Genomic DNA, 21,410 nt, shown 5'->3' on the forward strand with positions numbered 1-21,410 from the left:
CCTTAAATGCAAAATTTGATGTTTTAAGAAGTTTTGAAATATTTCATTGATTTTGAGGTTTAATTCGTTGTTTAAGGGGTTAATTTGGCGATTTGATCGCACGGATAAGTTTATATGATATTTTTGAGTAAGTACATATGTTTGGTTTGGAGCCCCGAGGGCTCGGGTGTGTTTCGGATGTGTTTCGAAAGGTTTTTGAACTCATAAAAGTTGCAGGTTTTTTTGATGTTCAATGCCCAGGGATTTTTCTTTTCGCGTTCGCGTGGGCACACTCGCGAACGCGTAAGGCAAATCTCCCAGGTGCCAAATTTCTTCTTCGCGAACGCGAAGCTGGTGACGTGAACGCGAGGCTAAGGGGGGATACCCTTCGCGAACACGACCCAGCATACGCGAACGCGATGGCTTATGAGCCTGGGCAGAGGGTATTATACCTACGCGAACGCGAACGCGAAGACTCGAGGAGTTAGTTCTTCGCGAACGCGAGCCCATTTCCGTGAACGCGAAGGTCTCTTAGGCCTAGCTCATCGCGAACGCATAGGGCAAATTTGTCCAGTTATTCTAAGTTCCTAAAACATAATGTATTACGGGAATTCCACCATTTTTCATAAATTTCATCTTCTCCACACCTCTTGGGCAATTTATGAAGAGGAACATCACCATAGCTTCATAGATATGTAATCCTAAGCTCGTTTTCTTCCATTTTTATCAACACCCACTAGATTTCTAAGCCTAAAACATGAGATTAAGGGTAGAAAATTAGGGATTTGGGTAGAGTTAGGGCTTTTTGATTATTTGGGAATTTGACCTGGTTTTGGGGTCGGATTTCAAAACAAAATATATATTCGGGCTCGTGGGTGAATGGGTGATCGGATTTTGGTCCGAACCTAGTATTTTGACCAAGCGGGCCCGGGTCAATTTTTGACTTTTTGGAAAAAATAATGGGAAAGCTATAATTAAACATTGGAATTGGATTATTTAGTGTTTATTGATGTTATTAAGTCGATTATGTCTAGATACAATTGATTTGGAGTCAAAATCAAAAGGAAAGGCGGTATTTGAAGCTTGAGTTGGCCGTGAAAGTTCGAGGTAAGTGTTCGGTCTAACCTTAGCTTGAGGGACTAGGAGTTGTGTCCTATTTGCTATTTGCTTCTTATTGAGTACGACGTATAGGCATGATGACAATTATCTATACGTTGGTGTCGAGCATGACCGTGAGTCTTAAATTGCAATTTATTTTGTGTTCTTAAATAGTACTACGGATGCTTTAATTGATGATTCTCGATATTGAGCAAGGATTAAGTTTGTTTTCGTGGAACTTACTTATGATTGAGTATTGGTGTTAGCTGAGATGAGTAGAAGTTGGGTTAAGATTGGTTATAGGTGTTTCTCCCTTGCCGGGACGTATTTACTTTTATTGTCGAATCCCTTGCCGGGATAGTGTAGCTTATTATTGATCCCTTACCGAGACTCTTGGTATGGTTGTTGCTAAAGGTATATAAATGTTATGTTGGATCGAGTTGCACGCCGCAATATTACTATATATGGAACGGGTTGCACGCCGCAAAATTGTTATGTTGGATCGGGTTGCACGCCGCAACAATACTATATATGGAACGGGTTGCACCCCGCAACAATGTTATGTTGGATTGGGTTGCACGCCGCAACGATGTTATTTTGGATCGGGTTGCACGTCGCAACAATGATATAAATGGATCGGGTTGCACGCCGCAACAGTGTTAAATGATAGGGATCGGGTTGTGTGCCGCAATAGAGTTATTATGGTTTTGTTGTAAATCTTAAATTGTTCTCTCATATTTCTCTTAAGTTTCTGATGGATTCGATATTTTCCCCGTAGCATGTACCCCTCCTATGTTAATTGTTTATTCAGTTCTATTTTCCGTTGTATATTATATAACTGCACAGGTTTATCCGGAGTCTGGTCCTAGCCTCGTCACTACCTCGCAGGGGTTAGGCCAGACACTTATCAGCACATGGGGTTGGTTATGCTGATGCTACACTCTGCACTATGTGCAGATTCCGGAGCAGATTTTGGACAGTAGCACTTGGGGAGCCTGCCTTCAGTCCAGCCAGAGATCCCGAGGTAGTCCTGCAGGCGTCCGCGCGCCCGGCGTTCTCTTCTACTTTATTATGTATTTTGTTTTCATTAGATTTCGAGACAGATTGTATTTCTTTTAGACATTTGTTGTAATAATCTTAGTCCGTCCGTGATATTTTGATATCGAATTCCGGGTAGAGATGTGTGTTGTCACTATCGTACTGGTCTTGGTTATTATATTAGATTAAGTCTTCCGCTTGATCTTGATTTCATTTATCGTTAATATCTAAATGTTGGATATCTGTTAATTCAGATTGTTAAAAAAGGTTAAAAATGAAAGAGTTAGAAATTTTCTATGTTTAGTGGCTTGCCTAGCTTCTACGGCCGGCGCGCAGCCCGATCCAATATATATATATATATATATATATATATATATATATATATATATATATATATATATATATATATATATATATATATATATATCGCTGCGGCGTGCAGCCCGATCCAATATATATATCGTTGTGGCGTGCAACCCGATCCATATAAGTATATAATATCTTCACTATTAGGTTCTTAACCTCTCTCAGTCATTAACCTCACAGCCTCTCAAGCACAATAATAGAAATTAAGGAACTCAACCCAAAAAGACCTCATAATTAGAAGTGGAGTGATAAAACCAGTTTTAAACATTTAAACAGGTAAAATATGACTGAGGATATGCTTTCGACAAGTAGAGTGAGGAAAAACAGTAAAAATGCCCCTAAGGGTCTCAACAGGTCGGCACAAAGCCCCAGACATGGCATACATCCCATAATATAGTATAAATAGCTAAAGTGCGGAATATCATAAGGTTCCAAATCAAACACGCGGCTTAATAGTCGCTACGGGATGGACCAAGTCACAATCTCTACGGGTGCACGCCCACACGCTCGTCACCTAGCATGTGTGTCACCGTATTTATCAAAACAAGTAAAATACCGGGGTTTGTACCCTCAGTTCCAGATTTATAATGGTACCTCAAACCGGTGAAAATAATACTCTGTGACGCCTTTTCCCCTTGAATCAGCCTCCACTCGAGTCGAGTCTATCCAAAATCAGTATCACGACATCAAAATATGCTAAGAGAACGAAGCCCAAGCGAAAATAATCAAATAATACCAAAAATTCCGAAATTACCAAAACCCGACCTCTGGGCCCATGTCTCAGAATTCGATAATTTTTACATTAATATATTCCTCATCTCTTCACGAGTTCATATATATCTAAAGTTCTGAAATCCGACCTCAAATGATCCTTCAAATCCTCAAGCAAATGTCTAAGTTTCAAAGCCCTAGTTTCCCCAATTTTTGCCCTTAAATTCCATTAATCATCGCACTAATCTATGAAATAATAGCATAGGAACGAGTTTTAGGTCCAAATTCCTTACCTCAACGAAGTTCCTTAGAAATTCCTCTTTCAAATCGCCCAAAAAGCTCCAATGCCAAGATAGAAATGGTGAAAATAGCTCAAAATCGCGAAGGCCACAATTTATACCTTCTGCCCAGGTATTTTCGCATCTGCGGCCCTATTCACCGCTTCTGCGGTACCACATATGCGGCCAATTAACCGCTTCTGCAGTTCTTCACTTAACGGCCAAAACCGCTCCTGTGATCAACATTTCGCACTTGCGCCTTCGCAGGTGCGGTCCATCAACCGCATATGTGGTCCCTGCCTTCCCATGCATTTCCGCTTCTGCGACCTTCCTTATCGCACCTGCGGCATCGCACCTACGGTCCCCAATCCGCAGGTGCAAAAATACCAGAAGCAACAAATTTAGCAGCTGCAACAAAGTTTCAAACTCCCCGTCAACCAGCCGAAATAACCTCGAGGCCCGCGGGATCTCAACCAAAGGCACCAAAATATCCCAAAACCTTATTCAAACTTGTACCAATCTTCAAAACACCTCAAATAACATCAAATCGACCAAAACACATCGGATTCAAGACTAATTTTCCAAAAACTTCTAAATTCTGCTTTTGATCAAAAACCCGACCAAACCACGTTCGAATGACCTAAAATTTTGCACACGTCCCAAATGATACCACAAAACTATTGCAACTCTTGGAATTCCATTCCGACTCCTACATCAAAATCTCACATATCAACCGGAAATTGCCAAAAATTCGATTTCGCCAATTTAAGCCTAAATTACTCCGAACCTCCAAAACTCATTCCGATCACGCTCCTAAGTCCCAAATCACCTCCCGAAGCTGACCAAACAATTGAAACTCACATCCGAGCCCTCTAACACACAAGCCAACATCCGATTGACTTTTCCAACTTAAACTCACTCTAAAGAGACTAAGTGCCTCAAACCTTACCAAATCCTTTTCGAAATCGATCCGTCAACCTCGATATCACATAACACGGATAAACAAAGCATAAAGAAGTAGAAATAGGAAAAACGGAGCTGTAACTCATGAGACGACTGGCCGGGTCGTCACATCCTTCCCAACTTAAACAAACGTTCGTCCTCGAACGAGTCAAGAAACATACCTGAAGCCTCAAACAGGTGAGGATATCTGCTCCACATCTCCCGCTCGGTCTCCTAGGTAGCCTCCTCCACTGGCCGACCTCACCACTGCACTTTCACCGAAGCTATATCCTTTGACCTCAACTTTCGAACCTGACGACCCAAAATAGCTATTGGATCCACATCATAAGTCAAATCATCATCCAACTGAACTGTGCTGAAATCCAAAACATGAGACGGATCCCCAATATACTTCCGGAGCATAGAAACATAAAATACCGGATGCACACTCGATAAGCTGGGTGGCAGAGCAAGCTCATAAGCCACCTCCCCAATCCTCCAAAGCACCTAAAAAGGCCCTATGAACCGAGGACTCAATTTCCCTTTCTTCCCAAATCTCATAACACCTTTCATGGGTGAAACCTTCAACAGAACCTTCTCGCCAACCATGTTGGACACATCCCGGACCTTCCTATCAGCATAGCTCTTCTGTTTTGACTGCGCTGTGTGAAGCCTCTCCTGAATCACCTTTACCTTTTCTAAAGCATCTTGCACAAGGTCTGTCCCCAATAGCCTAGCCTCATCGGGCTCGAACCAATTAACTGGAGATCTACACCGCCTCCCATACAAAGCCTCATATGGAGCCATCTGAATACTCGACTGGTAGTTGTTGTTATAAGCAAAATCTGCAAGCGGTAGAAACTGATCTCATGACCCTCCGAAATCAATGACACAAGCACGCAACATGTCCTCCAATATCTGAATAGTGCGCTAGGATTGTCCGTCCGTCTGAGGGTGAAAGCTATGCTCAACTCAACCTGAGTACCTAACTCTCGCTGCACAGACCTCCAAAACTGCGAAGTAAACTAAGTGCCCCTATCAGATATGATAGAAACTGGGACACCATGCAAACGAACAATCTCCCCGATATAGATCTCTGCCAACCGCCCTGAAGAATAGAATTTCACTTTTCCTTATATTACAACACAACAATTTTAGTCTAAGTTACCTAATTTTTAAGCCAGATTAATAGGAACTACCAAGATCATGTTTTAGCACAACATTTCTAATATTTATATATGGTGTCTGTTGCATAACATATCCATTCAGAATAAGGAGTTTTACACCAATTACCAACCTTTCTTGCATCAGATTGTCATTGGTAGTCAGATTAAGGAGAGGCGGATCATGATATTTTGACTGACTAAACATCAACATCATTGGATTGAGCTAAAAGAAAGAGGATATCCCAAAGGCATCGAATTGCATTAATTGGTTGATTAGTTGTTGTTTTCTGATTAGAGAAGCTTGGAAGAATAAAAGCAACCAACATATATGGTTTTGGAGAAGTTGACAGATAGTTGCATGGTGTGTGATTCTTGTTAGCTTATAGTTTTTGCTATTATGTGATTAATAACTGTTGTCTTTAGATTTAGCGCAGGTTCCATTCATTGCAGCAATCATATAAGACTAAATCATCTAATTTGTGACTTAATACTAATAGTCTAATATAGTAGTGAAATTTGGAACTATACTATTTCTGTTAAGATACAATTTCAAAATAACTTATATTCGAACGATGATGCAATTTATATTTGTAAAAAGAAAAGTAATTATATAATTATGTCCCTTCGTCATTTTAAGAGTGTTTCTACCTTTTGTGGTTCTTTAATTTATGAACGCTATTTCCAAAATAGACACTTAGGACAAATTGTACCTTATAGCTGTTTGGGATTGAAAAAAAGGTGATACATTTTAAAATGTAAAATCAAATCTTGAAAGTACTTATAATTTTTTCAAGTTTTCAAGAGAAGATGGTCAACTTGTTTGAAATCTGCATCAATTTCACAAAAGAAAGTGCTATTGGCTTTTAAAGGAAGCAAAGAACAAGAAATTTAACGTACACTCACATGTTAATCTTTTCCTTTGTAATTCAAATACAAAGTCTTTTATTAATGGACAAAGTTAAGAAAGTTGATTGTATGGTGCTGAAGGAGGTTATAATTACAGTCTATAGTATGAGGATTTGACGTTGATTTCCCCCCAATATTTGATCAAAGAAGGAATCATGAGGACCACGAAAATGCTCCAAAAATAAAATCAGCGACCCAAACATCTACTTCTCCTTTTCTTTTCTGGAAGAACTGATTGGTTCTTCCATGAATTGAGATAACGCATATAGGCGCGAAAAATAGATTAAAGGTATGACTTTGTAAAATTTAATAAGAAATATGAGGTTCAAAGTTGAGCTTAGAATTCATACGTCACACTCAACCAATATGGACAAAAGCAACATACAATGGGATATCGTCTATGGAAAAGAGCCAAAACTACCCTCAAGCTGCAGGCTTAGGATCAAATATATCTTCTTTTTACCTATTAGGCTAAAATTGCCCTGACGTTTTCTTTTCCTCTCAAATCTACTCTTGTGACTAACGGCCATTTATCTAATAATAATGTGGCAGTTTGTCATTTGTCGAATTCAAAACACTTGTTCACATAAAAAAAAACTACCCATATGTATCCATTTTCGGACTAACCCGCCCCGGACCAAAAATCTAACTGAAAAAAGGACCCCTCACCCCCCACCCCCCACCCCCACCCCCACACACATACTCTTTTTTTTTTCTAAGTGCCTCTTCTTCAAATTAGGGTTCTTCAAAGAAAGAAGAGTCGTGTTAATGGCTGCAATGAAACTTTTAGTTTTTTTTTTCACAAGAAAATTAGTTCAAATTAGTAGAGAACTATAAATTTAGACATACATAAACATTCACAAATCATTAAATACTCTCTAAAATTTTAGATCTGAAAATTTTGACAAGCTTCGAAGCTTAGCTTCGATGGCGGTCAACTTTGTTCCTTGCATTTTCGAGCAACCAAGACAATAGATAAACTTGACTTTTGCCTCCAATAATAACAATCAGCAGGTTCCAAACAACAATTTTGACTTTCAATACCAAACTCTCCCAACAATTTTGACAATTTTAAGCCACGAATTTGACCCATCAAAGATCCCAATCAGTAGAATAATTAAGAAAAGTTTTAAGCACTAAAACTCTTCAATTCAGCAACGGATGATCAATTCTCAATTCTACCAATCAACCCAGTTTTTTTTAAATACTTATACCAATGAAATTCGAAAACTCAGAAACAAAGAATGAACGCAAGTGCATTTGATCAAACAATGATACTATTTTTTAATTTTCTGATTTCTTTTTTTTGTTTTTGATTTGGTAATAAAAAATTAGGCACTTCAGATCGGGTTAGTACAATTTAGGGAGGGTTAGTCCAAAAATGAGTACATATATGTCGGTCTTTTTAATGGGAACATGTATTTTAAATTCTTCCGATGAGAAGCTATCATGTCATTATTAAATAAAATATATTATTTGGTGGAAATGACTGTTACTCATAAGGGTAAACTTGAGCCGAAATAAAAACGTTAGGGGCAATTTTACCTCAACAGGTGAACAAATGATATATTTAGCCCTAAGTCTATAGTTCATGGGCAATTTTGACTTTTTTCTGTATTGTCTATAAAGAAGTGTTAAGTGAGATGTGCTTCATTTTAATTTTTTACCTCAAAAAATTGAAAAATTTAAAAATAAAAATTGCATATATCTAATTAAACTTTGATTGTTCATCTTCATATGCTAGGAGAATATTCAATCATTTTGACCTCGACAAATAATTTATTATATTATAATTCACGTGCAACGCACGTGCCGAGAGACTAATATATATATATAGTAAGAAAAAATTCAATTAATAAAATCCACAGCCGCAAGTATAATATTTAAAAAAATCAATTCTCTAGTTAAGAAGCAATAGATGAGATGAACAACATTAATTTTAAACTAGGATAGTCATATTACAAATTAAACCGAAATAGTTCGTGCCTCAGCGAATAGAACATGTCAAAATAAAATAGGAATCTAATATATTATATATGTATGTGTACATTGTAAATCGCAATATGTGATTGACTCGATAAGTATATGGATGAGGAATCTAATGTTGAGGAATACGAAAGTAGAGTGGAATAGGATTATGAGGTTCAGGAGTAGAGTCCCAAACAGAGAATGCGCTGCTGGAGTTCATCCATTTCTCAGTTATTTCAGGGTAATGTCGATCTAACACATCTTTCAAGCTTTCTGTTGTATTCACCCATTCCAGTCCTTTCTTTGTATATGTCTCCTCCTTGTAGTTGCTGGTGAAAAATCTGTCTGCCTTTAGCCTCCTGCATATTTGCAAATCAAACTTTCTCTTAGTATAAAAGAATTTAAGTCATATACATGGATAGTAATATTTTTTTATGCTATTAATGTAGTTTAATATATATGTAATATTAGGTTAGTAATTATTTTTACTAGGTTTTTTTTAGGTTATCGTAAACATTAATGTTAAGTTACACTAACAATGTTAAAAATATTTAGACTATGAGGTTACCTAAAAAATAACTATAGGTAACCATCCAAACGTATATTGGTGATCTCGAAAATAAGATATATTCCCTATTACAACAAGTATAATACTCTAATTGTGTAAAAGTTCTTAGTGGGCGTTTGGACATAAGAATTATAAAATTTCGAAAAAAGTGATTTTTTTTTCAAATGAAAATATTATTGAAAATTAGAGTTGTGTTTGGACATGAAATATAATTTTGGGTTATTTTTTGAATTTTGGTGAGTTATCTGCGTAAAAATTTGAAAAATAACTTATTGGAGTTTTTCAAATTTTTGAAAAATTCCAAAATTCATCTTCAAGTGAAAATTGGAAATTTTATGGCCAAACATTGATTTTGGAAAAAAGTGAAAAAATTCTTATGGCCAAACGGGCTCTAATGTATTTAACTTTAAAAAATTAATCTGTAATTACCTTATAAATGTTATGATTATGTAAATACATTTTAGTAAAACTTAAAGCTATTTTTTACTATCTTTATAGTATGCATGAAAATTTTCTTTTTCATTTACAAACCTTGCCGCCATGAGAAGAAATATGATAAAGGCAGTCTCTGAGATGGCAAAACCCTTTATCTTTTTCTCCGCCATGAGTCCTACCAACAAGTCTAATTCTTCTACATCATCTCCATATACTTCATGAAATATTTTAATGGCTTCTACATCATCCGTCAAATCTTCCCATTTGGAAATTGGAATTTGCAACATCCTCCTGCGAAATTCATTGTACCTAGGAACACTTCTTTCTCTGTCTCTATAAACTGCCATCCAAATATAATAATCAGTGAACCGTGTGGATTATTAAAAGAAAAAAATCATTGACCATACCCCTTATTTTATTTCGGTTTTAGTAGAAAATATATACAACCTTGTTTTTAGTTTTATGATTCTACCTCTTTTTTTACACGTAAGAGATCTGTCTTTTACACATAAAAGATTTAAAAAGGTCATTTTCTTAAATTCAAAATTGTAAAATGACATAATATACAAATAACACAATATATATATATATATATACTTACTTTCAAGGGCAGCAAGGTCAATATGATCTGGCCTATCGTTTCCATCAACGTCTTGGGCAACAAGATCCCTCATCCACACTGGATAATTCCAAAGTTCAAGAGCTCCACAAGCTTGGTGACCCATTGATACCATTTGCTTAGTAAAACCAATTCTTGATAAATTCTCCTTTCCTTTACCCCCAATTAAATCTTCCATGGGAATCCTACAATAATAGTAGCATTTTGATTGTTAATTTTACATATAATTATTGAACTATATCCATTACAATAATGAATTCATAATATAATTTTTATCACATTAATATAATCGAACTTTAATCAATAACACTATGATAAATGGACATTGGGCTCCCCTCTCACGCCCAAGCCTGCAAACTGGAGCGTGGACAATATAAATGGGAATCTAATATTGGTAATAATAATTGGAATGGATCTGGCTTTAATACCATAATAAATCAATCTTGGGCCTAACTCAACTCCAACCGCTAGTTTATAAGGTGAGGATTGCCCAAAACCATATAAGGAGACCAATGACCTCAAATCTAACAGACGTGGACGTGGGACAACTCAACACACTAAAGTCACAAAACTATTCTTTTTATATTAAAATAACTGAATTTTATGTACTATTTTAATTAGTGGACAAAGTTTATAATATATATCCAAAGTGATGCCTTACTCATTAGTCAAAGGGAGAGATTTGTTTGGTCCAGGTTTTGCATCTATATTCCTCAGCTGAAGCTTGTCCGGTAGAAGTTGATGCATCCGATACACACACACAAATTCCTCAGTGAGGGAGTAAGGCACTCCATAATTCTCAGGTTTCTTCATTCCCACAAAACCACTCAAAATAGAACCTCCAACATGCCCAAATGTATCCTTGAATTTCTTTCCTAGCAATCCATACCTGCGATTAATTTTTTTTTAGTCACACAACAACTGGTTAATGAGTATGACAAAACAGAAATAACAAGTGTAAGAGAGTGTTGACCAATTGGCACGCATTCCTGCAAGCATGGTGTCGGTTTTGAGAAGCTCAACAGTCCAATCTATGGTGTGAACTTTTGCAATTACAGCAGAAGTTACTAGCCGTGCATGACGGTACAAGTCCTCATCCTTCAATTCTGGATATTCTTTCTGTAACGTAGCAAATAAAGTTAAAGAAAGATTCAAATGTCCATTATCTCCAATATGATAGGTTTAGCATATATATTTTTTTTATTTAAAATTAGGGGGCAATCAAAAAAGAGAACCCCTCCAGAAACAGGTGTATGCCACTAAATGCAGCGCACACAGTATTCTTTAGTAGAAGGCGAAAGAATAGTTCGCTTTGTGCTCACTGCGTGGCTGCATAGTTTTAGCATATATATATAAACTAGTCCTTGGGCACGCGTTGCGCGTCTATTCCATATAATTAGTAAGATTATATCGTCTTGTACATTGTATTTATAAGAAAAAGATTGCGCTTAGAAATCATTTCTAATAACAAACTAAATATTTATGCTAAGAAAAATAAAAGGAGAAGATAAAATGTTAGCTCAAAAAATTATTTGATTTTTTAAGAATTGTAAATGTTAGCTCAAAAAAATTATTATACGCTGAAGTTAAAAAGCTTAACTTTGTAAAGCGAAGAATTTAGATACATGGACCTTACTAAATTTTTTCGGTAATCCCCCAGTCAAATTTAATATTAGAAAACTAACTTTTGTTATTAATATTGAAGGTATTATTAAAATAACTTTTAAGGGCATAAAAGTCCAATAATAGTATAGGGTTATTTTGGTCTTTCATATTCAAGTTTTGATCTTCATACCTATAATATGATATAATATGATATATACTCTATCAATGCATTTTAGCTTGTACGTAGTAAACAATTGACTTACTTTTTATATTAGCAATTTGACTTTTTTTTTTTTGTCAATTGTAATTATGTTATGCGGTCGATGGTCGATGTATATAAATTAAACTCTAACATGATTATTAGTACCTTCAAGGAATCACAAACAGCGTTGTGCTCTTGAACAAAGAGCGCCTGCAATGTCAAAAGTCCTGCCCAAGTATTACGAACATCACCAGAGATGATATTCCCATTTTCATCTTGTTGGATAAGTTCATTTTCTGATATCTTCAGTTTCCCATCTTTAAATGTTCTAACTTTCTTTAAAACCTCTGCATTGCTCCCATATATAACGCTTCCATCCCTTCATGCACAACATGCATGTACGTACGCGAACAATAAATAAAGACAAAAAAATACGCTTTTTCTGACTTGATAAGTAAAAAAAAATAATAATTTTTGTCATCAAATCTTTTGAGCACTTACCACCATGGGGTACGCCTGTTCAAGTGACCAGTTTTGATTTCATAAAAGTTCGTTGAAGTTTCCTTGGTTTTGTTAAACTTGAAGGACTTGAGAGGACACTGACTTGCAACTTCTTTAGGTGCATGAAGCTCAATCTGTGCACAAAATTGACATGCAATACCAAAATAAACATTAATCCCATAGTCCACTTATATTATTCACAAAATATATTAAATAAAGTTATTGTAAATTTTATTTTTTACTTCCCTATTACAATACTATATATCTCTAAAGTTCTTTTTTTTTTTTTTATTGTGTGTGGAGTTTACACCATTTGCTCTTATAACTAAAAAAACACGAATTAGGGAAGAATAAATTATGTAGCTAAACAAAATAATTCACCGCCAATCATATTTAGCAACATTAGCAATGGATTAGCGATAGATTATCAAAAAATTATTATATTTGCTATGAGCGATTTACCGGTAGATTTACGACGAAGTTCCTAGCTAATTACAATTTGATTACGTATTGTAGACTTGTTATAGTCTGACCTGTTGAGTATCTTCCAAATGATCGATCCAGTCATGAACCATAAACTGTATCCAAGAAGCAGCGATCATGTTAAATTGTTTTCCTGTGTCCACGAAATTTTTCCTAGCTAGAAGTTTTGTTGCTACCACCATTGGATCTGGCTTCTTCAACTGCATTACATTTTTTGAGAAAAAGAAAAAAGAGAAGAAGGTGAACAACATTCATTAAAAATAGTTCACTTGATTATGCCTCTACATATTAGTTCTCTTGATTTCCGCTAAGGTGTTCAAAAAGGAAAACGTTGAAAAAGATTCTAGCTAGTGTGAATAGAACCTATGACCTTACAAAAATTTTTAAACCCTTGACCACTAAGCTATGCTTTTGAATTGTGTTAAGGGGATTCAAAACTTAATATATATATAGAGGTAAAAAACAGATTTTGCCGTATATATTAATTTTTTGGCGAAATACCTCGAACTAAAGCCCTTGCGCCCTCAAACTCTGCCCCTGGACTGTGGTGAGCATTGAGCTTGTTGAAAATGTGCTAAGCTACAAGATTAACGTGTCCATCCGACATGGCATGTGTAAGAAAATTTCAGAGCTGTGTACAATTTAAACTATATACCTCTATTCATTATCTGTTTATTCAGCAGTATATATTGACTTTGTGTGGGAAAAAATATGTTGATTTGTCAATCTTCCCAGTTGCCTATAAGGTAAATTAAAGTCAATTATGTCATCTTACAAAAAGATTACCAGACATATGAATATTGGCCATCCCTACCATCTATACCTGAAAGATAGATGAGAAGAAAACTAAAATTTTCACTACCCCTCACCCCTCCAAAGATTAAAAAGGGTGAAAACCATTTCTCCGTTCCAATTTTGTTTTGAAAATCAATCTTCAATTTTTTATCCCATCTCAAAATCCTGTCATTAAAATAGTGATTTTTAAAATGCAGTGCTTACTTTGCCCTTTATATTATCACCTTCCTGCTCCTCTTAATTTCTTGATTTTATTTTTCTTAATATTATGTTATATCTGTTCTGTTTTTTTTTCTCACTTCTAACAAACTTATTGGACTTCCTATATAGAAAATCAATTATGATTTATGGATTCAGGAAGTAGATAATATTATGATTTATTGGTAAACCACTTAACATTAAAAAAAAAAAAAATGGGCCGGGGAAGAAAGAACATAAGTCAAGTTAACCAATATTTTTAAGATCAAAGATAATTGTCTATATATATGCAAATATATATATTATACCTTGTTGTGGTGATCAACAGGTAGCATATTCCTTCCAAAAAAGGAAAATTCACTGCCTGCACCTTCATTAAACGGGTCGTTGTATTTTCCGTCAGCAGTTCGATAAGGGTAATCGGCCGGATTTGATCGAACGCCGGTAGGTGTTCTACCGACGTTGATCAAATTGTATTCCTGGTGAAGACGCCGCCGCGCTCCAAGATAAAGTAGCCCAAAAAACACCGGTAGTCGGTGCCACAGATTCAGTTTATCAATGAAATGAACAATCTGCATGCATGTCACACTAATTATTAAATCAGACTTTTAATCAAAAATAAGAAAAGGAAACCGCAAAAATATTATCTTACGAAGTTGTCTTCCCGTCAGTTCAAAAGGTAGAATTTTGTTTTTCTGAAGCAGTATGGTATTAGGAAATCATTTTCCAAAAATATTTCCAAGAAATTGCCTCATTCCCTGGAAAATATTTTCCGGAGTTTGTTTGAAAGTGAAAAATAATTCCAGGAAAAGAATCTATTAAAGATTGTTAATAATATAAGCAAATTAATCAGGTTGTACTTCGATGAAATATTTGAGCATTAGAGGTTGATATTAATATCTAGTTGTTGGGTAAAAACAGTGATATAAAGTTAAGAGTTGAAATAATTATAAAGGAAAATGACTTCGAAGAACACTGATTTTTCTCCATTAATTAGTGGAAATTATTCATGGAAATACAAATTTTAGCAATCAAAGAACAAAAAATGACGTATTTTCTGAAAAACATTGTCATAAAAATACTTTCCGTTGCACCACCAAAACACACACTCTAGAGTCTAGAGCAATCATCAATTAGGGTAGATAATAAATTAAGTAAAGAATATAATTACCAGAAACAAAAATTTATCCACGAGAGCCATTCTATCTACGGCCTCGTGAAAATCTTTGTGGATGAATCTACGGAGAGGGGAGAGCAAGAGATTCTTGAGGGTATCCATAACCTAAGATATGTTTCCTAGTTTATACGAAATATTAAATATCACTTGTAATATGGTGTTCTATGCTTAATTTGGCATATATATGGAGACAAAATCCTCTATACATATAGAGATAAGAAACAGAGGCAGAAGGCAAGATATATCCTTTAATTTGGAAAAAATAATAGCATGTTGGATGGCTTTGACGTTTCTAACGTAGCCAAATGAAGCAGTTCCACTTGAATTTGAAAGGGAGAAAAATATATGTATCGTACACGTTGAGAAGAAACTACAAAGAGAGATGAATAATCATTTTTCATGTGACGAATATATGTTAGGTTACCACTTACCAACTACTAGTAGATGACTATTTCAGTTATAAAGAAACAAATTACGGTTGACGCGTCCTCTATGAGGTAGAATAATCAACCAATTTAACATATATCAGAATGTGAATACATCAGGGTCCAACGTGCCACACTGCTAATCGAAGATGATGAATGGTCTCAAGTTTGAAGTTAACACCACTTTAAAATTGTACTCTAATAAAGAGGAGGTCAATATTATCCCTTTGAAAAATTAATACTAGTAGAAATAAAAATTTCTTGGAAAAACTAAGGTGATACATTACACCTCTAGCTATTTGGTTGACGAATATTTTCTTAAATGCATTAGTAATCAAATGAACAAATTTCCTAATACAAACTAAGCATTTGTTATCCGCAGGGTTTGCTTGAATTTGTGAATTGGAAAACCACGTACCATGCATGTAGCTTTTTTTCTACTTCCTTTTATGGGTACTAAATATTTGTTAATCACTTTGAAATACATTCTTAATGCTGCCGAATTTTCGTTTAGTTTGATGATAATAAGACTTCACGAATTCCAAAACATTTTGGTCTCAAACCAGTGGCGATGCCACTTACTAATTAAGGGATTCAATTATTAAAATGTCTGCTTCAACAATTCCACCACAGATAAAAGTAGGCTATTTGTGATGGCTACGGCTTCCAGATGTTTTTCTTAAGTATCGGTTTGGTCAAACACGTCTCTTTCTATCTTTTTCTTTTTATTATTATCAATCAATATCTTTTATATTTCATAATTTGGCAACAACGCCAGATAAATGCAGAATATATTAGAATTATTTTTAATCTAATAAAAAGACTGTTACATCATAATTGTATAAATAGTTTTAGATGGATATGGAACTTGTTCAAGATGGTGACAAATAATATTATTATGAAAAATAATAGAAGGGGGCTATCTTCAGAAATGTTTAATAGACGAAACAATAAACAAGATAGAAGTTTGAGCACCTCTTTTTCTACTTCTGGAAATTAAATGGCATCCATTAATGTAAGCATTGATTTCTCTTGAAATTTTCTGATTAACTCTGTTGAACTAAAGTGGAGCAATAGTAATTGGATTAGGACCTCAAAGTCCCTAAAAAATTACTCCCTCCGGTTCACAATAAGTGACCAATTTGTTTTTTTATTTTGGTCCAAAATAAGTGTACATTTATATAACCAAGAAACAATTCAATTTGTTTTTTCAAAATTACCTTCATGTACGTATCCCTAAAAAGTCTTTTACTCTTCGCATTAACTATGGTGCAATATTTAATGAAGAGTTAGTTTAGCCGCACTAACTATTTTAGTTAGAATTTAGTATTTCCTTAATGGGTGTGCCCAAAGCAAATTGATCACTTATTGTGGACTGGAGGGAGTAGTTGAGAACGAAATTAGGTGGCAAATAGGTGGAATGGATCAATCTTCAATGAGTCAAAACATGTCAAATTTATAAACGGGTCATGAATATATCATTCTTTCAAAAAACGCATACCTTAGAAAAAAAAATCTCTCTCTTCTTTCTTTACAACTGAACCCCAACGGCTATATTATAAATATTTGTATCTCTCACGCGCCATCCGATGGACCCGCCGGATGGCGCCGCTCCGGCGCACCTGGTGGTCAATAGACTCCTACTAACATGGCGAACCAACCATCAGATCCAATTGACATAAAATTAACCTATGCTACAAAGGTCATTTCTTCATCGATTGCTCCGACCCCTTCAAATTGCCATGGTCGGGAGTCTGTCATTGCGACTCACACAATGCACAATGGCATCCCGGCGGTTCTATTTAAAGACACAGATTACAATGGTGTTATAGAGGAGGAGTGCAAACTCACAATCGTTGGGACATTCCTCAAACCAAGGCCCCAAATTGACAAAATTAGGTCAAAATTCAAGGAATTAATATCGATTAAGCGCTCTAGGAGTGGGCATTCGGTATTTCGGTTCGGTATTTAATAATTTCGATTTGGTATTTCGGTATTTGATTTATCAATTGTATATACAAAATACTGTACCAAAGTATTTCGGTATGGTTTGGTATTTATTATTTTGGTTCGGTACGGTTTCGGGTTAATATTCGGTGATAAAGAACAACGAAATGTTGATAAAAAGAACAACGAATTGTTGCTTCTAAACTTTAACATTGCACTAAAAAAGTAAAAATAGAGTGCTGGCCTAAAACTTTAACATGTCACTAATCTAAAACACTTAGAGGTCGTTTGATAGAGTGTGTTAGAGAAAATAATGCATACATTAACTTTGTGTATTAGTAATGTTTTGTTTGGTACACTTTTTCAACCTATGTATAACTAATACAAGCATTAGTTATACACTCTATTTGGTATTATCCTATGTATAGCTAATGCATAGAAAACCATGACATTAGCTATACAAAGGCTATTAATGCATGCATTAGCATGGTTAAAGATAAAATTATCCTTAAAGTCCCTTAAGTTAAAGAATATGGAGGGCATTTTTGTAAACAATTAAATTTCTTAAAAATTATGCAATGCATTTTAATTTTTAATACTCCACACCAAACAATGCATAAGAAATAATCTCTGTATAACTAATGCTTGCATTACTAACCCATGCATTACTAACCTGCATTACTAATACACCTTATCTAGCATTATTCTTATACGCCCTACCAAACGACCCCTTAAATTTGTTAATACCCACTACAACTAGTACCAAAAGTCCAAAATACCAACGGTAAATGCAGCAGAAAATAACAAACAAACAAACTTTAACATTCTACTATCTAGGATAGCACTGTAGCAGCTCCAAAATGCAGCTCAACAGGCTAAAATACAATCAGCCTCCAAAATACAAACAAGAAATGCAGCTTAACAAACAAGAAATACAGCACTGTAGCAGAACCAAACATCTGAAACATAACAGTTACAGGACAAATTAGCTCTCCAACATCTGAAAACAGAACAATTACAGACGAGAGCGTAATTTTTATACATTTCACTATTTCAGTGGCAGATTCAAGACATTTATTAAGGAAACTCAAAATATCAAGATATGGAGAAATAAACATATAAAAAGCTCTTGACTTGTGCCAAAGAGGATTTCAAATTCAAGATACAGAGAATGAAGAAACCCCAGAAATCAAAATCAAATCTTTATCGGCTGCTCTCAATGAACAATAGAGAAGAGTGACCACACAGAAATTAAAGTTCAAAACTTAAAATAGAGACCGGATTTACAAAATATAGAAAGAAGCCTCAAACAATCACAGAATAAAGATAATGAAATCTTTATATACACAAAATATTTTCAACGAAAAAAATTCAAATGATCCTAGCTGGAGCGTTGAGCTTCGAAATAAAAGAGACTGCTTTTTAGAGAGCTTCTGCATAATCCAATGATTGAGTGAGGAGAGAGGAGTCAGAATCACCAACGCTAGATGCCCAGATTGGAGACGGAAATAGTGACTGTGTGATTGTGAGAGACTGAGAGAGAGAGTGAAACAGAAACTCGGCGTTGCTATTGCTAGTGGCCTAACCTAATGAGTAATGCCCTAATCTTTTGAGTGGGCATGGTCAGTTGGGCTTGGGGCGACGGGCTGGGGCAATGAAAAATATGAATTAAATTAGAAACTTGGTCTTGGGCGCTTGGGGCTGGGCAGTATGATATAGGGTCCAAAAAAAATGTCTTTAAAATTTTGGTAATAGCGAGAACCATACCGAAATACCAAAAATACAATACCGAATTAGACCGAAATATCGGAAAAAAACGAAATCGAAATACCGAAATTTTTCAGATTTTATGCCCACCCCTAAAGCGCTCTGTCAAGATTGGAGTCTACAATATGTATAATGTGTTCCTAGATTTCACTAATGAAGAAGATTTTAATTCCGTTTGGTTTACAAGAGTTATCGAGATTGAAGGGCAGCAAATGTGGCTTTAAAAATGGTCGTCGGATTTCAAGCCGGAGGAAGACTTGCCTATCGCTTCAGTATGGGTCCTTCTCCCTTGCCTACCTTTTCATATGCACACTTGAAATTATGTTAAACAAGTGGTGAGTGCAATTGGCACTCCCCTTGAAATGGACTTAGCTACTAAGGGAAGAACAAGGCCTAGTATGGCCAAAGTAAGAGTTGAAATCGACTTGCTGAAAGACCAACCGAACTCTGTCTATGTTGGTCAAATATATGACAATGCACCTCAAAAAGGCTTTGTGCAAAAAATTGAATTTGAGGGTGTACCTAAATACTGCAAGTTCTGTCGAAAGTTGGGGCATAATTTATCAGTTGTAGAGCTTTAGAGAGGAAAAAAGCTGCTAAAAATAGGGAGTTAGAGGCTCAACAGATTGATCATGCTGAAAATAAGAATGAGGATAATAGGGGAATTGTTGATCAAAATCTGGAAGCTGGAACTGTCTTTAACAGAGAAGCTGCTAAACAAATTGATCAAAATAGAGAGTCTGAATCTGCAGAATCTGGAACTGTCGTTAACAATGGGCAGACTGAAAACAGAATTACTCCAAAGCAAAAAAGTGAGATAGAATCTGATAAACCCCTGCAACAGCCATCAAGCAACATCAGAGAGAGATCCAGGAAAAAAACCAAAAAAAGAAAACATGGAAAACTACCTAAGAAGAAAGCCAAAGTCATTTTCAAAACAATGCTCAACTTATCTGATGATTCTAGCAGGATGAAGAAACATAACAAAGAGATAAGTTTGGCCCTTCAAAACGTGAACCAGTACAGTACCACTGATAATGCTATGAATGTTCAAGGGCAGCCTAATGCTGATGAACAGAGAGATCAAGCTAAGGCTGTCAATGATCAAGCTAAGGTTGTTAATAATCAGTTGCCTTCGAGAACTAAGCTACACAAACATGAGCAGAAAGTCTATATCAATAACAGTGAAACAAAGGAAAATATGCAGGAGTCCATTCGAGAAAATGATAATCAGAGTGACAAGAAAGACTGAAAATAGAAAAATACAAAAGAGAGCCCTAAACATAAGTGATTATGTCAATGAATCTACTAGTGTGCCTTCTGAAATTCGAAATCTTCTTGGGATTGAGATGGTAGTTGATCTCAATATGGAATCCAAATCAAAACAAGATAGATATGTGACTAGTCACCAAATAGAGGTGACATCTCCTAATAGGATGATAGTAATGGTTCCTGAAGATCAAATACAAATTGATTCAAATGACGAGTCTTTCTAGATCATATGTTCCAAAGAAAAGAAAAGAAAAGAAAAAAAGGAAAAACGACAAAAGCAAAGTTACTACACCTCCTAAAGGGGGACACTCATGCTAGCCTGAACTGTTTCCATGATAAATGCCATTTTTTGGAACATTAGGAGAGTGAATACCAAAAAAGTCTTACCAAGGTTAAAAAATTGATCTCCATTTATAAGGTGGAACTAATTGCTATTATGGAACCTTTTGTCAGTATTAATCAAATAGAAAAGTGCATGAGGTTCCTTGACTATCAACATTGTATCTCAAATTCAAATGGTCAGATTTGGATCATATGGTCAGACAACAACATGACTGCTATATTGAACAACCACGAACAACAACTTACTATCAAATTGTATTATGGGGTTGCCAAAAGTGATCTCTACATCATAGCAGTATATGCTAAATGTACTCCTGAAGAAATGAGAGAGTTGTGGAGTATTTTAGAGTTAACCAATCTTCAAGTGAATGGTCTATGGTGTATCAGGGGTGATTTCAATGTCATTATTGATCCGGATAAGAAAAAAGGTGGCAGACCTCACAGAATGAACAAAAGTATAGAATTCAGTAATTGCATGAATAACTGTGGTATGATAGACTTGGGTTTTGTTGGTCCAAAATACACATGGTGTAACAATTAAGAGCCAAGAAGAAGAATATGAAAGAGATTGGATAGAGTTTTTACCAATGATGATTGGTCCCAGATTTTTCATAACAATATT

At 35.4% G+C, this 21,410-nt stretch overlaps 1 protein-coding gene and 1 non-coding gene across 2 annotated transcripts; both read right to left on the reverse strand.

The window, feature by feature from the left end:
* Positions 1–8,417: 8,417 nt before the first annotated feature.
* LOC107806116 (alpha-dioxygenase PIOX-like) lies at positions 8,418–15,288 on the reverse strand. The gene is made up of 10 exons (XM_016630225.2): positions 15,030–15,288; positions 14,167–14,430; positions 12,916–13,065; positions 12,383–12,516; positions 12,047–12,260; positions 11,048–11,193; positions 10,736–10,963; positions 10,057–10,259; positions 9,552–9,795; positions 8,418–8,811 (listed from the first exon to the last, which is right to left on the reverse strand). Exons 1-10 carry the CDS (start codon positions 15,135–15,137, stop codon positions 8,583–8,585), a joined length of 1,920 nt encoding a protein of 639 aa, XP_016485711.1. The 5' UTR covers positions 15,138–15,288; the 3' UTR covers positions 8,418–8,582.
* Positions 11,291–11,405, reverse strand: LOC142179727 (U5 spliceosomal RNA). Its single transcript, XR_012708266.1, has one exon. It is a non-coding gene; the product is annotated as a U5 spliceosomal RNA (small nuclear RNA).
* Positions 15,289–21,410: the final 6,122 nt, after the last annotated feature.

This window comes from Nicotiana tabacum, chromosome 3, assembly GCF_000715075.1.
Source record: "Nicotiana tabacum cultivar K326 chromosome 3, ASM71507v2, whole genome shotgun sequence".
NCBI classification, from domain to species: Eukaryota; Viridiplantae; Streptophyta; class Magnoliopsida; order Solanales; family Solanaceae; genus Nicotiana; species Nicotiana tabacum.